The 22,037-nt window shown below is 48.9% G+C and overlaps 3 protein-coding genes and 2 non-coding genes across 10 annotated transcripts in view; 2 read left to right on the top strand and 3 right to left on the bottom strand.

The window, feature by feature from the left end:
- Positions 1-6,333, bottom strand: part of PGBD2 (piggyBac transposable element derived 2) — a 120,675-nt gene extending 114,342 nt beyond the window's left edge. The window contains exon 1 of one of the 2 annotated variants that reach the window (XM_074385491.1): positions 6,251-6,333. The gene's annotated coding sequence lies outside the window, so the exon portion shown is untranslated. The remainder of the gene's footprint in view (positions 1-6,250) is intronic. The other variant, XM_039464271.2, reaches the window with a different exon arrangement.
- TRNAE-CUC (transfer RNA glutamic acid (anticodon CUC)) lies at positions 5,817-5,888 on the bottom strand. Its single transcript has one exon. It is a non-coding gene; the product is annotated as a tRNA-Glu (tRNA).
- On the top strand, positions 6,003-16,125 carry LOC141581102 (uncharacterized). 2 transcript variants are annotated; one of them, XM_074385510.1, is made up of 2 exons: positions 6,003-9,852; positions 16,071-16,125. In XM_074385510.1, exon 1 carries the CDS (start codon positions 6,026-6,028, stop codon positions 7,196-7,198), a length of 1,173 nt encoding a protein of 390 aa, XP_074241611.1. In that variant the 5' UTR covers positions 6,003-6,025; the 3' UTR covers positions 7,199-9,852; positions 16,071-16,125. The 2 variants fall into 2 exon arrangements, with proteins under 2 accessions (XP_074241611.1, XP_074241609.1); XM_074385508.1 differs by lacking the exon at positions 16,071-16,125 and adding an exon at positions 10,084-13,658.
- On the bottom strand, positions 6,182-6,288 carry TRNAL-CAA (transfer RNA leucine (anticodon CAA)). Its single transcript has 2 exons — positions 6,251-6,288; positions 6,182-6,227 (listed from the first exon to the last, which is right to left on the bottom strand). It is a non-coding gene; the product is annotated as a tRNA-Leu (tRNA).
- A 569-nt stretch (positions 16,126-16,694) lies between the features above and the next one.
- ZNF692 (zinc finger protein 692) overlaps positions 16,695-22,037 on the top strand; it is an 11,558-nt gene continuing 6,215 nt past the window's right edge. The window contains exons 1-9 of one of the 4 annotated variants that reach the window (XM_003935286.4): positions 16,695-16,980; positions 17,500-17,690; positions 17,919-17,950; positions 18,278-18,541; positions 19,246-19,294; positions 19,386-19,520; positions 19,866-20,087; positions 20,177-20,254; positions 20,354-20,432. In XM_003935286.4, the coding sequence (XP_003935335.3) occupies positions 17,512-17,690; positions 17,919-17,950; positions 18,278-18,541; positions 19,246-19,294; positions 19,386-19,520; positions 19,866-20,087; positions 20,177-20,254; positions 20,354-20,432 (1,038 nt within the window). In that variant the 5' untranslated portion in view covers positions 16,695-16,980; positions 17,500-17,511. The remainder of the gene's footprint in view (positions 16,981-17,499; positions 17,691-17,918; positions 17,951-18,277; positions 18,542-19,245; positions 19,295-19,385; positions 19,521-19,865; positions 20,088-20,176; positions 20,255-20,353; positions 20,433-22,037) is intronic. The other 3 variants (XM_074385499.1, XM_074385501.1, XM_074385500.1) reach the window with 3 other exon arrangements.

Here is a 22,037-nt window from a genome sequence, read left to right as displayed (position 1 = left end):
CATTACGGACATAGAAATTAGATTCTAAATCTTTCCTGTCGGTGGGATTTCAAATAACAAAATGCCCATACTTTAACAACAAATACACCCCATTCATAAATACATATGGCTTACGTATGAAGCTCTAAAAAACACTAAGCATCTGACTGGTAATGACATTACAATAACATGCCATATGCCTTTTCTTCACTGGATAAAATTGAGTCCTGAAAAACTGAAAAGTATCCAAATTGATCGAAAGCTGCTCACATGGAACAGATACATCCAGGGTGTATCTGTTTTGAGGCTTTGAGGGTCAACCAGTGTCTACTCATGGAGAAGATTCACAAGACTAAAACAGACTTGCCAGAATTTATTCTGAAGACAAGAAAAACCTGCGACGATATAGAAAAATGGGGCCTGGTCTGGTTTAATGTCTTGCCACACACTAGGCTTACAGAAGGATCAGCCTCCATGATCCCAAAGGCCAGACCCACTGAACAGCAGCAGCACTCACACTCCAAGACCACATATCCTGAAGGAATAAAAAAGTGTATTTATGCAGAACTGATTGCAGTTATTAGAGCAGTCAGACACTCAGTATCAGAAAATCAAAGGAATATATGTGTGTGTCCGTGTGTGTATTTACAAATTCATGAGCAGTCACAACAACATAGCCCCATAATCACACATACGGAAACAAAATAATTTTAAAATTAATGACAATGACATATGGTCCAAATCTCACTGAGAGGAACTATATAAATTATCAAACAGAATTCAGATATTTATGATACATATCAGCATACCAAAAAGATAATTTAGGCCAGGCACAGTGGCTTATGCCTATAATCCCAACACGTTAGGAGGCCGAAGTGAGAAGAGTGCTTGAGCACAGGGGTTGGAGACCAGCCTGGGCAACACAGCAAGACCTCCATCTCTACAAAAGATAAGAAAAAAAATTAGCCATACGTGGTGGCACACACTTGTAGTCCTAGCTACTTGGAGAGCTGAAGCAGGAGAATCGTTTGAGCCTAGGAGGTTGAGGCTGCAGTGAGCCGAGATCACGCCACTGCACTCCAGCCTGGGTGACAGAGAAGGATCCTATCTCGAAAGACAAAAAACAAAAAGATCATTCAAAGGACACAAATTTAATAGATAGTTAGATGTATTAACAAGGAACCTAACAAATCACACACAAAACATATCCAAATGAAAGCTACAAAGAAATCCAGACAACTCATGAAGACATTCATTACCACCTCTACAATTCAGAAGAAAATCAGACAATGAATGGGGGATACCCCAAGTGCCCCCAATAATGAGAATAAAACAGAAATATTACTTAAAAATTAATCAGACACTGGAAGCAGATTACACTCCACAAACACTCATATAATTACATAAGCACACACTCACTGTTCAAGTGGCTGTTAAGACAGAAATCAAAAGGTGACAAGATGTTAAATTTAAAAGACTATGTAGCTAATTGTGAGCAATGTAAAACCAACCTGGATAAATATAGATACACTAAACCCATAGATACATACGAACCCAACACCTTCAACTCCTATCTATAGAGAGATTTTATGGAACCATTAAATCACCTCAACCAACAAAAATATGCAGTAACAACAGTGGATACATACACAGAGATTGCCATAGCACTAGTGATAAGCCACCCATTTGCCAAATATACCATCTTAGCCATAGAAAATTGGGCAGTGTACTATGGAGCTTCTAAAGTAATTGAAAGTAACCAAGAAACTCATTTTATATCAAATACTACAGAAGCATTAGCAGATAAATGGGTTATATAGTGGAATTTCCACATACCTTATAATCCCAGTACAGAATATAGAGATTTAATGAACTACTGAAAAGAGAACTTAAAAATTTAGACAAAATGAGCACATTCCAACAAACTCTTAACCTGGCATGTTTTAATATAAATAAAAGAAAAAGACTTTATAACAGCAACCCCCACTCTTACCTTAAACTGACTGTAAGAGTCACAAAGGATATGGAAAACAATGGTACAAATAGTATAACTCATAAGGTGAGCACTACACTAAACAATGACATTATCTCCAAACAGGACATTGTGGCCAATGGATGCAGAAAAACTTACTGGACTACAGAAAACAGAGAAAAGTTACAATTACCCCAAATCTACAACCTTTCTCCAAATTCTCACTAGACCTAGATTTGTTATCACACTTTCTGCAATATTGGTGCTACACTCTTTCTTTTAATCATGGCATTAATATTCTCCATAAAATTGATGAAAATTGTATTTCAATCCAATTTTCCTTGCCACTAACCCCATTTTTTGTTTGTTTGTTTTTGAGACAGAGTCTCACTTTGTTGCCAGGCTGGAGTGCAGTGGCGAGATATCAGCTCACTGCAATCTCCGCCTCCCAGATTCAAGCAATTACCCTGCCTCAGCCTCCCAGGTAGCTGGGACTACAGGTGCATGCCACCATACCCAGGTAATTTTTGTATTTTTAGTAAAGACGGGGTTTCACCATGTTGGCCAGGCTAGTCTCCAGCTCCTGACCTCAGGTTATCTGCCGCCTTGGCCTCCCAAAATGCTGGGATTACAGGCATGAGCCATCGCTCCTGGTCTATATTTTTAACCTCAACATCACTTCTAGCCATCACTAGAATAATTAAATACTTTACTCACTTGAGACAACATGGCTACAAATTTGGGTAGTTTCTCAACTGGTCTTATCACCTTTCTCATTGACCCTATGTTAGCCATCATATTAACACACCCTTTCTCAAGACAATGACTGTATCCAGGGATTATTTAAATTCCAAAGCAAACTATTTCCAAGTTAATTTCTGTTCCCTGATCCAATCATTCTCCTTAGTAATCATTTATTGTCCTTTAATAGAATTCTTCTTCTCCCCCTCCCATAACCTGTTTTACCAGGAACCAAGCGCCCATTATTTCTGTAACCTCAAGATGGTATATAAGCTTCTGTATGGCATTGGGAGGTTGGGTCTTTATTCTGAAGGCTCCTGTGTATACAAATTAAATAAATTCATGTGCATGCCTATAGTCCCAGCTGCTTGGGAGGCTGAGGTGGGAGGATCACTTGAGCCTCAGAGGTTGAGGCTGCACTGAGCCACGGCAAACTTGGCTACAATATATCCAAACCATGTTTAGGCAAAGACTTTATAGAAAATGTAGACAGATATGTCATCATAACTGAAATGTAGACAGATATGTCATCATAACATTTCACTCTGTGATGAAATGTAACACTTAAAACAGGCTCATTTTGGACACGACAATGAAAACTGTACCAATTCCTGATCATCACAGTAGCTACAACAACCTACAAAATTCCTACTACATTTATTGTTTGCTGGAGGTCAATATCTTCTAGAAACTCATGGTGGTCCTGCACACCACTGGATACAAGTATTGTTTTAATAAATAACAACCAAACAAAGCGAGACCTATAATCTGCTATTATCTAACTCACCCTAGTATTTCTAGTATTTGAACCATTTTCAACTACATACAAAACAACAGAGATTATTAGCACTTCCTTTTTTTTTTTGAGACGGAATCTCACTCTGTCACCCAGGCTGGTGTGTAGTGTCTGTCGCAATCTCTGCTCACTGCAGCCTCTGCTTCCTCAGTTCAAGTGATTATCTTGCCTCAGCCTCCCAAGTAGCTGGGATTACGGGTGTGTACCACCACACCAGGCTAATTTTTGTGTTTTTAGTAGACACGGGGTTTTACCAGGATGGTTTCGATCTCCTGACCTCATGATCTGCCCACCTCAGCCTCCCAAGGTGCTGGGATTACAGACGTGAGCCACTGTGCCTGGCTTTATTAGCATATTCTTTACATAAAAAGAAACAAGAAATATGACTATATTATAGAAATTTACTAGAAAAAGAAAATATATACAAAATCAAGTTGTTTTTCCAGTGTGCCCAATGGAAATTCAGAATGATCCAAACTTTCATTTCAAAGGTGTAGAGACAGCATACAATTTAAATCAATTGACTGGTGGGAAACACTAGGAACTAAAATAAATATGTATAAAGTCACAAAAAACAGACCCAGGTATGTCAAATTAGTTTTTCTCCATGAACCAACCATCCAGTGGGTTATGTAATAAGGTTACATGGTCAGCTCAACTCCATATTTACCAAAATATAACAAGACTAGATTCCGCTTATCTATATTTACAGCTAAAGACATCTCTTTTATAAAATCCAGCATTAAACGATGGGACCCTGGACCTTGCGTAATTGACAGAGGGTGCTGGAATGAGACATATTGTTTAAGGACACATCACTGGAAACCACAGTGGACCAAAGGAATAACAAACCCTCCACCCAAATTTTTAGAACCCATTCTAATTAACCTATTAAGATTAATTTACAAATCAACATCTAGGGAGTCAAAATATTTTTGATAAAAGAACAGTTTAAAGTCACATATATTCATGCACAGTGTATACAGTTCTAGAAACAAGGATATGACAAACAGCTCATTTTACCAAACTTACCACCACAAGATAAATGTTATTTAAGAAAACTGCTATAAATATTTGCAACAATTTGAATAATTTCAAACTAGTCATTTCAGCAGTACAAGAAGCAAAAATTCAGGAAGTTAAAATAGGCCTATTTGATTTCAAACACTGTGGAAAACACAGATGTGCGTGGACCGGGTTCTATCTGTTCGTGTAGTGTGTGTGATAACACAGACTTGGCGTAGATATCTGAAAAAGGTACCCAGAGAGAAACAAAACTTTGGAAAACAATAACAAATTAGGGGTATAGGCTCATAATATTATAAAATGTTAAGAAGATACAACTTAAATGTGATTTGGGAGGTTTTCATTATTCAAATATTTTTCACAGACTTCCCAATTTTAAAAAAAATGAGAAACAAAAATTTTAGAATAAAAACTAAAGCAGCTACAAAAGACATTTTAAGGACGATTAGGGAAAATTCTAATGTACACTAGCATATGATAGATATAATGTCAATTTTCTTAGGTGTGGCATGGAGTAATGTCATGTCTGCAACTTTCAAGTGGGGAGGACAGTTTTACAGATTTCAGCTTTCAAATGGAATAGGGAATGTATACCTATCTCTATCATCTATCTATCACCTATCACCTATCATCTATCTATCTATCTATCTATCTATCTATCTATTTACCTACCTACCTACCATGCAAGAGACAGGGGGAGAGAATGTGACAAAATATTAGCCAGTGTTGATTGCAGGTAAAGAGAAACTGGGGTTGGCTGTGGCATTATTTCAATTATCTCGACTTATTTAAAAAACGAAACGATAGATGCTGGGGTGAGAAATAAATCAGAGAAGTATCTGATTTCCTTCCATAGCGACAATTACCCAAGCGTTGTTAAGGAGGTAAGACCCGCCCCGACCCTCCCAGACCCTCCCCGACTCTCCCCTTTAGGCAACAGGTGCCATTCTAATGACCTTCAAACACCTAGGGAGACTTTTTGAAGTCTATGATATAATTTTAAGACCAGGCATTTTTGGCATCCCCAAGCCCATCTTTTTGGATCGTTTTGTGCTGCTGGCATTCTTTCACCGTTCTTAAGATATCGTGAGTAAAGATATTGACTACATAGCCGGCGCTGATAAACCGTAGTGAGTTCATCTCAGGTAACTACGCTACAAAATGAGGATATCAGATGCATTCTAACCTTTGTTTAAAAGTCAAGTCACAGCTTACTCTAGGAACACTGCCGATGAGTTAGCGTGGCTCCACCGGAAAGTTTTTGTTTTGTTTTGTTTTTCCTTTTTCAAAAAAAAAAACCACTTCCCTGACCGGGAATCGAACCCGGGCCGCGGCGGTGAGAGCGCCGAATCCTAACCACTAGACCACCAGGGAAGACACAACCAGTGGGGCGGCAACAACCCATACTAAATAACCATCCTGTGACGTGTATCCTACACAGACATACGATTGGATGCCTTTTTCTCGCGACATTTGGGAAGACGCTGGCAGCGTGTCCCTCTCCTTGGTAGATGGCTCTCTCGCTGCCTCAAATAGGAAAAACCGGGCAGCAAAGACGAGCAGAGTCCAGTTGTAACCGTCTTCCTGGAGAAGACAATAAAATACCAACGGGCTCCGGGAAAATTCTAGGGTTTCTTAAGGGGAAGAAAATATTAACAAAACGGCTGTGTCAGAAGTGGGATTCGAACCCACGCCTCCATCCGGAGACCAGAACGCCCAGTCGGGAAGGCTCTCACCTTGAGTCTGGCGCCTTAGACCACTCGGCCATCCTGACACCCGAAAGCGAGGGCCCTCTCACTTCCTCTAACGTCTGTGTTCCCGGCGCCTGCCTGCCACGTCACAGCGGCGACGCGGCCGTGGGGCCCCTCCTGACTGGGTGCGACGCCGCAGCGCCTGCAGTTCCGCGCGGAGCTCTGGAGAAAGCCGCGGCGGCAGCGCAGCCTGGAGTGGCCCGAGCGCTCCAGCGGCCAGAACCGAGGCTGAGGGCCGTGGGTTGTGCGCGTGCGCCAGCGCCCGGCCCCGCAAACGCCGGGAAACGCGCGAGGAAGGCGAAGCAAACGCTGCCGCCTCACGTTCCGGCCCTCGCGGGGGACCCTCCGGCCGCAGCTACTGCTTGGGAAGCAGCAGCGAAAACGCTTGCCGCAGCGCGGCGATATCGTCCTGCCTACGGCGGCTCTCTGCGCCGTGGGTCCCGCCGGTGCCCTTCCCGCGGGGCCCAGCGCCGCCTCCGCGAAGCCGGAGGACGCCACGCAGCTGCGGCCGGCGCGGGGAGTCGGGCTCCGTGGGCGCTGCGGGGACCCGCGGGGAGGCCCGGGCCGCGCGCCGCAGAGCGCCGTTCAGGCCGTGCGGTCACAAGCAGCCGGCCGTCCTTGAGGAGCGCTGCGGCTGTTTCCACAGCCCACCGTTGCGAGCGACGCTGCGGCGCGGGAGCGCGGAGTCTCCTCGCAGCGTCGTTTCGCCTGCCCTGGGCACGTGCCCGGAGTGGGGCGCGGGGCCCGACGGTGACTTGGCTCGAGTTTTCCGAGGCGCTGCCTGGACGAATTTGCATTCCCACCAGCGGTGCGCGGGAGCTCGCTCTTCTCGCCGCCCTCACCAGTGCCAGCTGCCTGCCATCTTTCTCATGTGTATATATATATATATATATATATATATATATTTTTTTTTTTTTTTTTTTTTTTTTTTGAGACGGAGATTTGCTCTTGTTTCCCAGGCTGGAGGGCAGCGGCGCTATCCCGGCTCACTGCAGCCTCCGCCTCCCGGGTTCAACCAGCTTTCCTGCCCCAGCCTCCCAAGTCACCGGGATCACAGGCGTGCACCACCACAACGGGCTGATTTTTTTTTCTAAGTGGAGACGGGCTTTCGCCATGTTGGCTGGGCTGGTCTCGAACTCCTGACCTCGTGTGATACACCTGCCTAGACCTCCCAAAACGCTGGGATTACAGGCGTGAGCCACCACACCTGGCTAACACCTCTACCTTTTTAGAGTCAGTCACCGGTGCTTCATTTTGCCCCTTTGGTGAGGTGTTCTGCTGATTGTTGTTGATTCTGCTTTGCATTGGTGTGTGCACATTTGAAGAACTAGCTACTTATTCCAGTCTTTGAAGGCTTGATGATCTGAAAACACCCTCGATCCATTAGCCTGTCCAGAAATTCTGGGCAGGCCACCTGTTGTGGCCAATGGGTGAGCTTGCTGCTTAAGTCCTCAGTTGGCTGGTCTAGTGCCTGGATGAGTAGGCAGGCAGGGCTGAAGGCTGGATCCACTAGGATGGGCCTGTTGATTGGATCTGCTGGGGTGCACCTAGAACCTGTGTCCCTGGTGGTGAGCCTGAATCCCAGGTCTATAAGAGCTGACTTAACACTGCAGTGGGCCCTGAGCCTGAGTCTGCAGGGACCAGCCAGGTACTGACATAGGCCTGGAGTCTGTGTCTTCTGGAACCTAAGTCCACAGGAGTGAACCTATGTCCTGAGTTCACAGAGGCTGGCTTAGAGGCTGGATCTGCAGCAATTATCACTGGATCCTCAGTCCACAGAGGCTGGCCTGGCTCCAGGGTCTACTGGGGTGGCCTGGACCCTGACTCCACTGGAGCCTAGGATTATATATACTTCCCAGGTAGTTGGATCCACAGGGGCTGGCCTGAAGCCTAATTATACAGGGGTTGGCCTGAAGGTTAAGGGTGTGTGTGTGTGCGCGCGCTACTTTGGAGACTTAAGCCTTTAAGGACTAAGGATGTTGGCCTGGTGCCTGAGGCTAGACGTGCTAACTTGGCTTTAAGGTGGGCCTGAAGCCTGGAGCTGTGGAGGCAGACCTGGGACCTTGGGCTACCAGGGTCAGCCTGACCCTGGGGTGTGGCTGGAGACTGAGTCTGTAGGCCCTCGACTGGTGCTGGGGTGAGCTTGAAGCCCTGTGCCACTGGTGCTGGCCTGGTACTGGAGTGGGCTCAGAGGCCAGAGACTGAGTCAGTGGCCTGGAACCTGGGGATGCAGGATCCAGCCTGGGGCCAGGCAGACTTGAAGGCTCATACCTCAGGTACTGGCCTAGAGTCTGGGGATATGGGGGCCTACCTGGAGCTGGGTTTGACTGGGGTGGGCCCAGTGTTAGGGTCCAAGGCAAAATCCAGTGTTCACTTCTCTCTTTCTCCAAGTAGAAGGTATCTCTCTCTGCTGTGCTGCCTGAGGTTGAAGGGTGATGTAGGTAATGTAAAACTGTCCTTCCTACCATCTTCAATGCCTCTCTTCCGTGTGTATGTGTCTGTGTGTCTGTGTGTCTGTTTACAGTGTCTGGCTCTGCCACCCAGGCTGGAGTACAGTGGTACGATCTTGGCTCACTGCAGCCTCTGCCTCCCATGCTCAAGCCATCGTCCCACCTCAGCCTTTTGAGTAGCTGGAACTACAAGTGCACATCACCATAGCTAGCTAATTTTTTGTATATTTTTTGTAGACATGGAGTGTCATTTTGTTGCCCAGGCTTTTCTTGAACTCCTCAACTCAACAAATCTACCTGCTTCAGCCTTCCAAAGTGCTCAGGCCTGATCCACCATGCGTGGCCAGTGCCTCTCTTTTTACTTCTTTGCTACACCCAGGCACTGTGGCATCTCATCTGGTTTCCGTCCTGTGAAAATATTTTCATTTGTGAATAGTAGTTCAAATTGATGTATCTACAGGGGGATAGGAAATAGAAAATCCTGGGCTGGGCATGGTGGCTCATGCCTGTAATCCCAGCACTTTGGGAGGCCGAGGCGGGTGGATCACGAGGTCAAGAGATCGAGACCATGCTGGTCAACATGGTGAAACCCCGTCTCTACTAAAAATACAAAAATTAGCTGGGCATGGTGGCGCGTGCCTGTAATCCCAGCACTTTGGGAGGCCGAGGCGGGTGGATCACGAGGTCAAGAGATCGAGACCATGCTGGTCAACATGGTGAAACCCCGTCTCTACTAAAAATACAAAAATTAGCTGGGCATGGTGGCCCGTGCCTGTAGTCCCAGCTACTCGGGAGGCTGAGGCAGGAGAATTGCCTGAACCCAGGAGATGGAGGTTGCAGTGGGCCGAGATCGCACCATTGCACTCCAGCCTGGGTAACAAGAGCGAAACTCCGTCTCAAAAAAAATATATATATATATTAGCTGGGTATGGTGACAGACAACAGTAATTCCACCTACTTAGGAAGCTGAGGCAGTAGAATTGCTAGAACCTGGGAGGAAGTTGCAGTGAGCCAGGATCTCACCATTGCACTCAAGCCTGGGTGACAGAGTGAAATTCTTTCTCAAAAAAGAAGGAAAGAAAGAAAAGAAAGGAAGAAATGGAGACTCCTTTTCTGTCATCTTGTTCTATCCCTAAGGTGGGCAATTTTTTTTTTTAAATCACTTTGGAGTCCTGTCTGAAGGGAGAAAGTAAACACTGGAGGAGGGTTGTTTTCCATCACCCTGACAGCCTAATGCTTCTGGTGGCCTGTGTGGCCTTCAGTCCATTCTGGCCTGCCTGACCTCACCTCCCTGTCTCCATATCCCCCAGCAAGCTTGGTGCGTTTTCCTAAAGGAACTTTGATCTTTGTTCATTTTTCCTTGCCCAGAAAACTCCCTTGCTCTAGCTGAGCCCCATGGACCAGGATGCAGCAGAAAATAAAACAAGTATCAGTCCTCAAGATGCTCACATTCCAGCAGAGAAAGACCTAGAATAAATAAAATAATTATTTTTTGGGAATGAGTGGTGATAAGTACTGTTGAGAAAAATAATGCAGAGAAAGAGGTTGAGAAAAATAATGCAGAGAAAGAGGTTAGGGAGAGATGCAGGTGGTTCAGAAAATCTCAGTATGTGGCATTTGAGCAGAAATTTAAAGAGAGTCAAGGAGTGACCAGAGAAAAATATCTGAGGGAAGAGGGCTCCAGCGAAAGAGAAGAGCAAATGAAAGGCCAGCAAGGAATGCAGAACAGACGATTGTGGCTGAAACTGAGTGAGAGGGCCTGGTGCCTGCTGCAAGCCACCTCGGTCTGACTAGATGGCAGCAGGCCCGGTGAGCAAGATTCAAATTCTGGGTCTATTCTGCAGGTAGAGCTAACAGGATTTGTTGATGTGCAAGAAGTAAATGAGCATCAAAAAGGATGTTTTGGCCTTAGCAACACAAGGAAAAAGACTCATCATTTACTGACAGAGGGAAGGCTAAGGGGAGGCAGATTATAAATGAGGGAGAGTTCAGTTTTTAACCTTCCAGTTTGAGATACCTAATAGATATTTCAAAGTAAGCAGTTAGGAAAAATCCTCTGGAGTCCAGGGGACAGGTGATGCTTTGCGATCAAGGCCTGTACGTTTAGTGTCCAAGGTAAAGCATCTGTCATTAGGGTCTGGCTCAGGGGAAACAGCATGGTGTGGTTAGCCTCTGCATGTGCTCCCTGAAAGTATAAATATAGGCCAAAGCCTTGAAATAAATACAGGCTTGAAGCCCAGGACCCTAATCTAGTGGATCGAAATCTCTGCTCAGGAGTCCAAATGGGATGTTTAGTCACAAGCTGTTCTAGGTGCACCTGGATAGAGTGAACCGAAGACTGATAATGAGGGAAGGGGAGAAGAATTCTTTAATTCCAACTATGTCTCCCAGTTCTTACTGGTGGGAAGGGCTTCATTTCTAACCAGCTGAATGAGCAGTGTGAAGAGGGTAAGATCCAAGTCCTGGTGAAGGGAAGGACAGAGAGAAAGCTAGGGAATAGCCCAAATATAGTCTGGCGAATGGACTAAACAGGAGGGGAATGCAACAAGAATAGAACTAGAAGAAAGGTCTTCAAATTTTTGGTAGCTCACTAATTCTGTGTTAGAAGCTTAATGCTGGAAGATGGTTGAAGAGAAATAGTTGGATTCATTTTTTAGCCCAAATGCAAAACTTTGTAGGTACAGAGGGAGGAAATGAGAAGAGGCAAAGAAAAGGGGAATAGATGAAGGAGAGAAAGAGGGGGCAAAATTATGCAATAAGAGAGTCACAGAGAAGGGGGAGGAAGAGCAGTTAGAATTAAAACGGAGGCCACATGTGGTGGTTCATGCCTGTGATCCCAGCACTTTGGGAGGCCGGAGCAGGTGGATCACCTGAGGTTTGGAGTTCGAGACCAGCCTGACCAACACGGTGAAACCCTGTCTCTACTAAAAACGCAAAAATTAGCCAGGTGTGTTGACATGTGCCTGTAATCTCAGTTACACCGGAGGCTGAGGCAGGAGAATCGCCTGAACCAGGAGGCGGAGGTTGCAGTGAGTCGAGATCGCACCATTGCACTCCAGCCTGGGTAACAAGAGACACTCCGTCTGGCGTGGGGCCGGGGGAGGAAGTAAAACAGAAGGAACATTAGAGCACCCAGGCTGTTCGTGCTGAGGGGCACCTGCAGGCCAATGCTGGCCTGCCCATCCTGGGCTCATTGGCGCCCAAAGTCCAGAGTGGGCCGAGGCCGCAGGGGGCTGGCATCTTAGCGCTGAGTGTGTGCACACCCGGCCGGGTTGCAATAGCGCCGGCCTTGGCCTCAACTTTGCTCTGAGATTAGAGTGGGCACTGGGAGCAGGGAGAGGCCAGGAGCTGGATCCGACATTTCAGAGCCCGTGGAACAGGCACCGGGAGCCGTCAGAGACCAGGCAGCAGAAGCAGGCATTTCGGAGCCTGCCGCGGTCAGGGGGCCCTTCCCAGCCCCTGGAGAGTGAAGAGATACTGGGTCTGCAGCCACAGGCTTGAGCAGCAGTAGCTGTCCCTGGGAGGGTGGGGCTTCTGGCTGCTCCCGGCCCCCAAGAGCACAGGGAGGCCTGGGTCCGCAGCCACAGCTGGGCAGCTGCACCCCGGCAACTCAGAAGTGGGTGCTCGCAGTGGCCAGCACTCCTGCAGACGCTGAATTTCCCACGATGAGTCTCTTGGCTAGCTTCCTGCTCCTCATCCTCCGCTCTCCGGCACAGAGCCAAAGCTAACAGAACCAGCCCAGGCAGCTGGGCCAGCAAGGAGAAAGGGCAACCGCATGTCTTATATACCACCCTATCCCGCCTCCGCCACATGACATCACAGAGGGCCCAGGTCAGCCGCATGAGGGCCTTGCCAGACTCAGGGTAGAGGCATCACACCATCAGTTGTCATTTTTAGGAGAGGTTCTCTGCCTTTAGTGACCTCACTGCAGTCTGAGACCTTGAATTACATCTTAGCATCCCATTACAACAGCTAAGATTAAATGTGAGCTATTTGTACTTTTGTCACTGTTGAGCCACACGGTTTACAGACTGCTGAAACTGCCAATTCCTTTTTACACATAAAAGGGTCCATGTGGAGGACATATTTATCTTCATAACATTTGTTTTTCCTGGACTACACATGGCACCATAGCCCTCTTATTCCCTGCCTTGGGCATAAGATAAGCGTTTTGGATTCCAGTAGAGACCACTCACAGGTTTTAAGCAAAAGATTTGCTCTTTGAGGAAATCTTCCCTGCCTTGTGAGGGTACAAGTTAAAGAGCTGGGTGGTGGACTGGGGGACAGAGCGGGGGTGGGGGTGAGGGGGTGGGGAATTGAGTGCTCAAGAAAAACAGAATTGCACTCTCGGCAATAATGACTGGCTGGAGGAAGAAGATACCAGTCACTGAGAGGATGCAAGCTAAGAGGGAGGATTTGTGCAAATACCTGGAGCCTGGGCTGGGCTGAGGGTGTCTGTGGGTCTGTGAAATTTGGGGCACAGAGTCCTGAAGGCATGTTCCTTTTCCCACAGGGAATGCATCTCAGGATTTGAGAGCAGTGGGTTGACCCAACTTCTGTAGCAATTTGGCTCATTCCTCCTTGGGCACAAGGAGTGGAAAGTAGTTTTCCTCTTTGGAGAGAAGATACTAAAAGTTCAGAGGGTACAGCAATATTAGATTTGGCTATGCCCAAGGCAGGAAATAAGAGGGCTATGGTGCCATGTGTAGTCCAGGAAAAACAAATGTTATGAAGATAAATATGTCCTCCACATGGACCCTTTTATGTGTAAAAAGGAATTGGCAGTTTCAGCAGTCTGTAAACTGTGTGGCTCAACACTGACAAGAGTACAAATAGCTCACATTTAATCTTAGCTTTATAATGGGATGCTAAGATGGAATTCAAGGTCTCAGATTGCAATGAGGTCACTAAAGGCAGAGAACCGATGTTTACAGAGAACTCCTTCTAAAAATGTTAGCATTCCTTTGCAGCACTCACAAAGAAAGGGGTTGGTGACTGTTTTTGAGAGAGCTGGCTCATTCCTTACCTAGATGATATAAAAAATTAAAGAGAGGCTGAGAGGTTTCTTTGAAGATGGTTATTGAAGAACTGGGCATTGGCAGTAATTTTGTTTTATTATTTTAAGATCAAACCAAGTAAGCCAATAATGTTCTTGGGTCTCAAAGTGAGACCCAACATTCTAAGAGTAACCAAGAATGGCAAGACTTTTCTTCCCCTTGGATGAAATCACAGGGATTTTGCAGATATCCATTAAGGGACCATAAGGAAAGGATACAGTTTGTTCTCTATGGAGTCCTGCTCTTTTGATGCTGGAAAAGTTACACTTTCATTAATAAGTAAAGTAGCTGGGACATCTTCCTTCCTACCTTACACTAGTCAGGCCAGTATGTTGAGTCACTGATACCACAAATCAAGAGGAACATGGACAGGACACACTGGGCTCATCCTAAGGGTGTTCAAGTTTGGACTCACGGTCATTTGAGATATTTAGGCTGCAGAGAAGGCTGGGCTAGTCAACAATCATACCAATGACAAACACACAAGTCCCTGAGATGATTTCAGAGAGTAAGTGCCATGAAGAAAATACAACAAGGCACAGAGAGGTAGAAAATGTCTGAGGAAAGGTAGCTTTCTGAGTGGGTGATCTTATAGCCAAGATTTACATGACGAGAAGAGAGCAAATGAAGAGCTAGGTGGTGGGCTGGGGGATGGGGTTGGGGCACGGGGTAGTTGGGGGGATTGAGTGCTCCAGAGACAAAAGAACTCCCTGCGGCATACTTGGCACACTTGAGAAATAGCAAAAAGGTGGGAGTGGCTAGGACAAAGTGGGAAGTAGCCAAAGGCCAGATTAAGTAGGGCCTTGAGGCCATGATAAGGGTTTTGGATTGCACTAGAGACCACTCACAGGTTTTAAGCAAAAGATTTGTTCTTTGAGGAACTCTTCCCTGCTTTGTGACGATACAAGTTAAAGTAGGAGACAAATCTATTAGGAAGATGTAGCCATAGATCAGGTGAGAGATGATGGTGGTATTGTAGGCTTAAAAATAGTCCTGGAAAAGATAGATATGTATGTCCTAATCCCTAGAACATGTGGAGATTAATTTTAATTTTTTTTTTTAGAGGGAGTCTTGCTCTGTCACTTAGGCTGGTGTGTAGTAGTGCAATCTTGGCTCACTGCAACCTCTGCCTCCTGGGTTCAAGCAATTCTCCTGCCGCAGCCTCCCGAGAAGCTGGGATTACAGGCCTGTGCCATCATGCCAGGCTAATTTTTTAAATTTTTTTATTTTTAGTAGAGACTACTAAAAAATGCAAAACAGAGGGATGGATCCAAAAAACGAAAGAAGGAGCCAGTGAGGAGGGTGGAAAATCAGGAGTATATGAAGTCACAGATGTTTCACCTTGTTGCCCAGGCTCATCTCTATCTCCTGACCTTGAGTGATCCACCTGCCTCGGCCTTGGATTACAGGTGTGAGCCAGTGTGCCCAGCTGGAGATTACTTTATATGGCAAATACTTTACAGAAGTAATTGTTTTAGGATACTAAAATGGAGAGATTATTTGGATTATAAGGATGGACTCAATGCATTCACAAGCATCCTTGTAAGAGAGAAGCAGAGGGAGATTTGACACAGAAGGAGGCAATGTGACCTCAGAGACAGAGATTAGAGTGATATGGCCACAGATCAGGCATGTTGGCCACCATTAGAAGTCAGAAGAAGCAAGGAAAGGATCCTCCCCTAGAGCCCTTACAGATGACCTGGATTTTTGGCCACCAGAACTGTGAGAAAATATATTTGAGTAAAGGGAGCAAGTGGCTGAAAACAACACACAACACAATTTGTTACAACAATCGCGGAAAATTAATACAGGTGGCTTGGAATAGGGTTTTAGCATTTGAAAGTGTCTGAAGTGACTGTATTTAAGATAAATTTTTGGAGACAGAACCAATAGGATTTGCTGATGTATATGGTTTAGGTGTCATAAAAGGCAAAGAATCAAGTCTGATTCCCTTTTTTCTGAGCAAGGGGGTGGGTGATGACATCGTTTACTGAAACTGGGGAGGGAACAGGCATTATTGTTATACATTTGCCATAGCTATGTTGGAGAAAATATCAGCTATCATGTGTCAATGCTCTGTACATGCCAGGCACTGTCCTAAATTCTTTACATGTGTTAGCTTAGTTAGCCCTGCTAAGTGGGCAGTAAGATACATGACTGGAGTTGAAAGAGGTCTAGGCTAGGAGCCATCCGTGTTTTTAAAGCCATGGAACTGCTTAGAACACCCAAGAGAATACATCCAGACGAGAGAAGAGCTGGTTCAAGGCCTGAGCCAGGGCACACTTCATCTTTTGGCAGAAGAGAGGGGATGGATCCAAAACAGGAAAGAAGGAGCCAGTGAGGCGGGTGGAAAATCAGGACACATGCAGTCGCAGAAGTAAAACTGGGGCCAAAGCACGGAGAGGGAGCCATCAGGATGAGGAAGAAGAGAGCTACGTCCAGGGCAGAGAGGCAGACAGCTGACAGCTGCTACGCACAACACGACCCTCGCCAGCGACCTTGCGGAGAGCCACGGCAGGGGCTGGGCGGGCAGGAAAGTTCCATCAGAGCCACCTGAAGAGAAGGGGATGGGAAGTGAGTCCGCAGAGAACGCAGGCAACTTTTAGCAAGAATTCTGGTGCTATCAAAAGCGGGCTGCAGCGGGCGGGAAGCCGCGGTCCCGAGAGGGCTCCAGCTGGCTTTCAAAGTGGCTGCTTCTGCATCCTGTTCGCGGGTGGCGACGGTGAGGGGGATTCGCAGGTGAGTACAAAACGGGAGCAAGTGAAGAGGCCACGTCCGCAAACAGGCCGGGCGGGCTGGGGCAGGAGCTCAGGAGGCCTGAGCCTGTCTCTTCCACTTTCCCCCAAACCTTTGGTTGCCAAGCGCAGACGCTCACCACAGACGCGACCCAACCACGACTCCACGACTCCCGTGAGGCTGCACAACACGCGCGAGCGACTCCGGTCGGGGAACCACGGTTCCCGGCAGGCGTTGCGCGGGGTACCCAGTGCGCAGGCGCACGCCGCGGGCTCCCGCCTCTCCCCTCCCTCGGGGGCCCGGGCCCCACTTCCGGGTTAGAGCCGCCGCCGCCGAGGCACGGTTTCCTCTTAAAAGAGAAACGACGGCTGTGCTCGCGAGGTGGGCCCCTGTCTTCCCGCAGCTCCGGGCCTGCTCGCTGGGCCGGGGAGGCGCAGGCGCAGTCGGGGTGAGGGCGCGCCGGGGCGCACAGGTAAGGCCGGGCGGGGGCGGGTCGCCACGGGGGCTCTGGGCAGCCGCCACTGGGATCAGTCCGCTCCACTCACTGTCAGCGTTAGTGGGGGCGCCCGCCAGACCTCGGACCCTCGCCCCACGTCCCGTCAACCCAGCTAAGAGCGCCCCCAGCTGCACCCCAGGACACGACCTCTCCTTCCCCGTAAACCAGGGAAGGCCGCCGCCCTCTTCAAGATGACATGTGTGGACCCGCAGCCCGGCTGAAATTTCCCGTGGGAGCCTGTGGCCGCTTCCCCACAGCTCCACCTCGGGGCTGCAGGGCGAAGGCCTTTGTTCTGCCCACCGCGCACCCGACGACACCCACACCCCGAGTCAGAGGGACGGGAGGTTTGGCTCCACGCCTGCCGCCAAACTATTGACATAGTTTAGTCTTGCCCCAATTCGCTGCTGAGGAAACTGAGGCCCTAGCGACAGATGGAGCCCGGGTCCCCGACTCCCAAGATGGGCCGGGCACTGGAGACGTCTCCTCCCGCTCCAGGCGCTGGTGCACATGGCTTCCTCCACGGCGGGGGACGTGTCCTGCAGGCGGCGGGAGAAGCGGCGGCAACTGGACGCGCGCCGCAGCAAGTGCCGCATCCGGCTGGGCGGGCACATGGAGCAGTGGTGCCTCCTCAAGGAGCGGCTGGGCTTCTCCCTGCACTCGCAGCTCGCCAAGTTCCTGCTGGACCGGTTAGGGGCCGGGGGAGGGCACCCGGGCAGCAGCCCCTGACCCCACCCCAGGTTTCTCCCTTTAGCAGGACGGCCTGTGTGACTCGTGGCCCCACCGGGGTCCTGCTCCCCTCCTCACGGTCTCAGCAAATAGCGGGCCCTTAGGGCTGGCCCCTCTCATGTGCGAGTGCCCAGGGCTGAGGGTGGCTGACCACCGGGGCCCTGACCTGCTTCTTCTCCTGCTGGCAGGTACACTTCTTCGGGCTGTGTCCTCTGTGCAGGTAGGTAGGGGATGGCAGGGGGTGACAGCCAGAGGGAAGAGGGGCCACAGGGTGACCCAGAAACACCCTCCTCAAGGAGGGCTGCATCAGAGGGAGCCCTGAGTGAGTTTGAGAAGGGTGGGGTGAGTTGGGGAACACAGGGCAGTTTGATGGGGGCAACCTCTTGGTGGGGAAGGGAGCAAAGTCTTAGGACCCTCTGTGTCTAGGTTCTGAAAAATGATACATTGGACTGTGGCTGAGATTGCCCTGGGGTTTGAGGGGAACAGGGCTCTCTGGGTGACAGGAGGAGACCCCAATTCAGCCTGACTGCTTCCCCCACCCCTCCAGGTCCTGAGCCTTTGCCTCCAAAAGGTCTGCAGTATCTGGTGCTCTTGTCTCATGCCCACAGCAGAGAGTGCAGCCTGGTGCCCGGGCTTCGGGGGCCTGGCGGCCAAGATGGGGGGCTTGTGTGGGAGTGCTCAGCAGGCCATACCTTCTCCTGGGGACCCTCTTTGAGCCCTACACCTTCAGAGGCACTCAAGCCAGCCTCCCTTCCACATACTACCCGGAGAAGTTGGTGTCCCGAGGCCACGAGTGGGCAGGAGCTTGCAGGTAGGCTGGGAAAAAGCAGAGTTGTGGAGAAAAGGGAGGAAAAAGTTTCCCATTTTCTCTAGCTCTGAACGCTTTTCTCTAAAAGTAATCCATTTTCAATTGAAAAACTGTTGACAAAGAAATATATCATCAAATACATAGTTGGGCATGAAAAGCAAAACAAAATAGGGTGTATGGTATGACATCATTGGTGAAAAATACAAATAAGGGGAAAATCTGTGTGTGCATGTGTGTGTGTGTGTGTGTACTTGTGAATGTATAGCATATCTCTGGAAGGCACATAGGAAACTAGGTTGCCTGTGGGAAGAAGCAGGTGATGGGAAACAGTATTGGAAAGGAGATTTTTGAATGGATAGTTCTGTGAACTACGTGAATATCATCTCTGAAACACAACAACCTCTCCTACTCCAATAGTCTCTGCTCCCTCCTCCTCCTCCTCCTCCTCCTCCTCCTCCTCCTCCTCAAAAGCCTCTGGCTGGGTGCAGCGGCTCACGCCTATAATCCTAGTACTTTGGGAGGCCAAGGAAAGAGGATCGCTTGAGTCCAGGACTTTGAGACCAGCCTGGGTAACATAGTGAGACCCAGTCTCTATTTAGAAAAAAAAAAAAAAAAAGAGTCTCCCATCACTTCAGACCTTAGAACTTTACGTGTTCTCATCCCTCAAGTCCAGAGTTGCTTCCCTTTTGACTCTGCCTATTCCACAGATTTGGAATCGGAGCATGATGAGAGGACCCAAGAGGCCAGGTTGCCCAGGTGAGGATGCAGGTAGGAGGGAAAAGGCAGAACTGCAAGGATGGGAGGATGAGGGAGCAAGACCTCAGGCTTGTCTTCTTTTGGCCTGCAGGAGGGTGGGACCCCCACCAGAGACCTTCCCACCTCCAGGAGAGGAAGAGGGTGAGGAAGAAGAGGACGATGATGAGGATGAAGAGGAGATGCTCAGTGATGCCAGCTTATGGACCTACAGCTCCTCCCCAGATGAGCAAGTTGGGGTTGAGGGAGAATGCTGAGCAGAGCAAGAGAGGGAGGAGCCAGCTGGCCTGGCAGTTCAAGGCTTTGCAGACTAGAGGGAAGGGCTTGTTGGTGTGGAGGGAAGGGTGGGTTTTGGGGAAAGCAAAAAGAACTAGAGGCTTTGAACTGAGGGAGTAAAAAGGGGTGAAGTCAGGCGCAGGGAGATTGAGGGCTGAAAGCAGGTATGAATGGGGAGCCTAGGGTGGGGGTAGGGTTGCTTCAAGTTTGAGATCTTTTCGATTTAGGGGCTGGGGTCGGGCTGGGGCTGGCTGGCTGCTGAGAGATAATGCCATCTTCCTCTTTGTTCTCCTTTCAGTAGTGAGTCTGATGCCCCCAGACTACCCCCTTCTCCTGTCACCGGCACACCTAAAGAGGGGGAAACAGCACCAGCCCCTGCAGCACTCTCCACTCCTCTTGCGGTGCCATCCTTGTCAGCATCCTCATTGGGATCCAGAGCTCCTCCACTTGCAGAAGTCGAGGTGCAGCCAGAGATCCACAGGACCCCTCAAGCGGCCCAGCAGGCCGAGCCCCTGGCCAGGTAACCTGATGGCTGAGACAGAAAGGGCAGGGGCGTCCTGGGATGTGGCCCTCCCTCGAGGCCCTCTGCTCCCTCTTTGCTGCCCGTAGCACTGGGAGTCTGGCCCAGTCTGCTCCAACCCCGGCCTGGGATGAGGACACTTCACAGATTGGCCCCAAGAGAATTAGGTAGGACTCGGGGAGATGGGGTTCTGAGGAGGGCGCAGAGGAGGGAGGCAGAGAAGGGGAGGCAGGAGTTGTCCTGCTCTTCTCCATTCTCCTTCCCAGGAAAGCTGCCAAAAGAGAGCTGATGCCTTGTGACTTCCCTGGCTGTGGAAGGATTTTCTCCAACCGGCAGTATTTGAATGTAAGGGGCACAGGTTGGGGCCTGTGTGGCTGCTGCCGGGGGGGAAAAGGGCTGAAAGAGAAACTAAGGAAAAGGATCCTAAGGCGTGGGAGGGTTCAGAACCAGGAGGTAGAGGATTAGGATAGACATGCAGAGCTTTCCTATGATTAATCATCATTAAACCAGCTGACTGAGTGCAATGGCTCACACCTGTAATCCCAGTACTTTCGAAAGGCTAAGGCAGGTGGATCACCTGAGCTCGGGAGTTCGAGACCAGCCTGACCAACATGGAGAAATCCTATCTCTACTAAAAATACAAAAAATTAGCTGGGCATGGTAGTGCATGCCTGTAATCCCAGCTACTCAGGAAGCTAAGGCAGAAGAATCGCTCGAACCTGGGAGGCAGAGGTTGCAGTGAGCCAAGATCATGCCATTGCACTCCAGCCTCTGCAAGAACGAAACTCCATCTCAGAAAAAACTAAACCAAAACAAAAAAAAAATAATCAGACAACTGAAGATGAAACCATGCCTCAGGTGCACAGAGCACTGCCCTCTACTGCTTGTTCCACGGTGGACCCCACAGAGTAACAATGGCATGGATCAGGTTCCCCTGGGGGTGCTAATGACAGTTCTGGGCACTTGACATGTATAAAGTCTTTTGGTCCTCACAACATCCCTACGGCTTAGGTGCTGATACTATTCCCTCTTTGCAGACAGAAAGGTTAGGCGTTGGTCAAGGCCAGGCGTCCCCAAACTATGGCCTGCGAGCCGCATGTGGCCCCCTGAGGCCATTTATCCGGCCCCCTACCACACTTCAGGAAGGGGCACCTCTTTCATTGGTGGTCAGTGAGAGGAGGACACTATGTGGCGGCCCTCCAATGATCTGAGGGACAGTGAACTGGCCCCCTGTGTAAAAAGTTTGGGGGCGCCTGGTCAAGGCTCTTGAGCTAGTATGTGTTAGTGCTGGGGTTCTGAGCCTGTTGGCCTGGCTTCAGAGTCCATGCCTGGGCTGCCTCATATCCTGGCTTGAGAGGGTAGTCCTAGAGTGTAAAGGGCTGGGAGATGGCCCTGTCCCCAGTCAGGCACAGAAGGAGAAGGGCCCAATCCCCACAGTCAGCCAGAGCCCTTGGCACAGCAGGTACCAAGGCTGGGGAGGGCCACAGTCACTGGGAGGTGAGGTGTGGGTAGATAACGACAGGAGAATTCTGCCACAGATGACAGAGAGAGGAATCCAGCGAAAAGGGAAAATGTCCCATGATGATGGTGAAGCTCTGGGCTAAAGAGAGCATTCAGCAGGGCATGCCAGACATTCTGGAGTCTGTTATGGAAGAGACTGGAGCAGCCCCTGGAAGTTTAACTGTGGAAAAATGGGATTCTAAAGAAGGGGACAGCCCATGCAATTCAGTGAGCCAGGATGCCAAGTTAGGTCAGGTGAAAAAAGAAGTACTTCTATATTAAGGAGTTAAGCTTGCAAAGCCTGTTACCCTTAACAGTGTTCTAGGTTGATAGCATGTGTGTGGGGGGAGAGATACTGTTGTATATGAATACTCATGTCAAAAACATTAATCATACTTATGCAAACTACTTTCGCCTCCCCAGCAGATGATTAGGTGAACCAGGTGAACC

This window comes from Saimiri boliviensis, chromosome 14 (genome assembly GCF_048565385.1).
Source record: "Saimiri boliviensis isolate mSaiBol1 chromosome 14, mSaiBol1.pri, whole genome shotgun sequence".
In the NCBI taxonomy this organism is placed as follows: Eukaryota; Metazoa; Chordata; class Mammalia; order Primates; family Cebidae; genus Saimiri; species Saimiri boliviensis.
This window is presented reverse-complemented; position numbering and strand designations above follow the sequence as displayed.

Coding starts and splice junctions, on each gene's coding strand:
- LOC141581102 (XM_074385510.1), top strand. CDS start 6,026: ATGGCTCTCTCGCTGCCTCAAATAGGAAAAACCGGGCAGCAAAGACGA.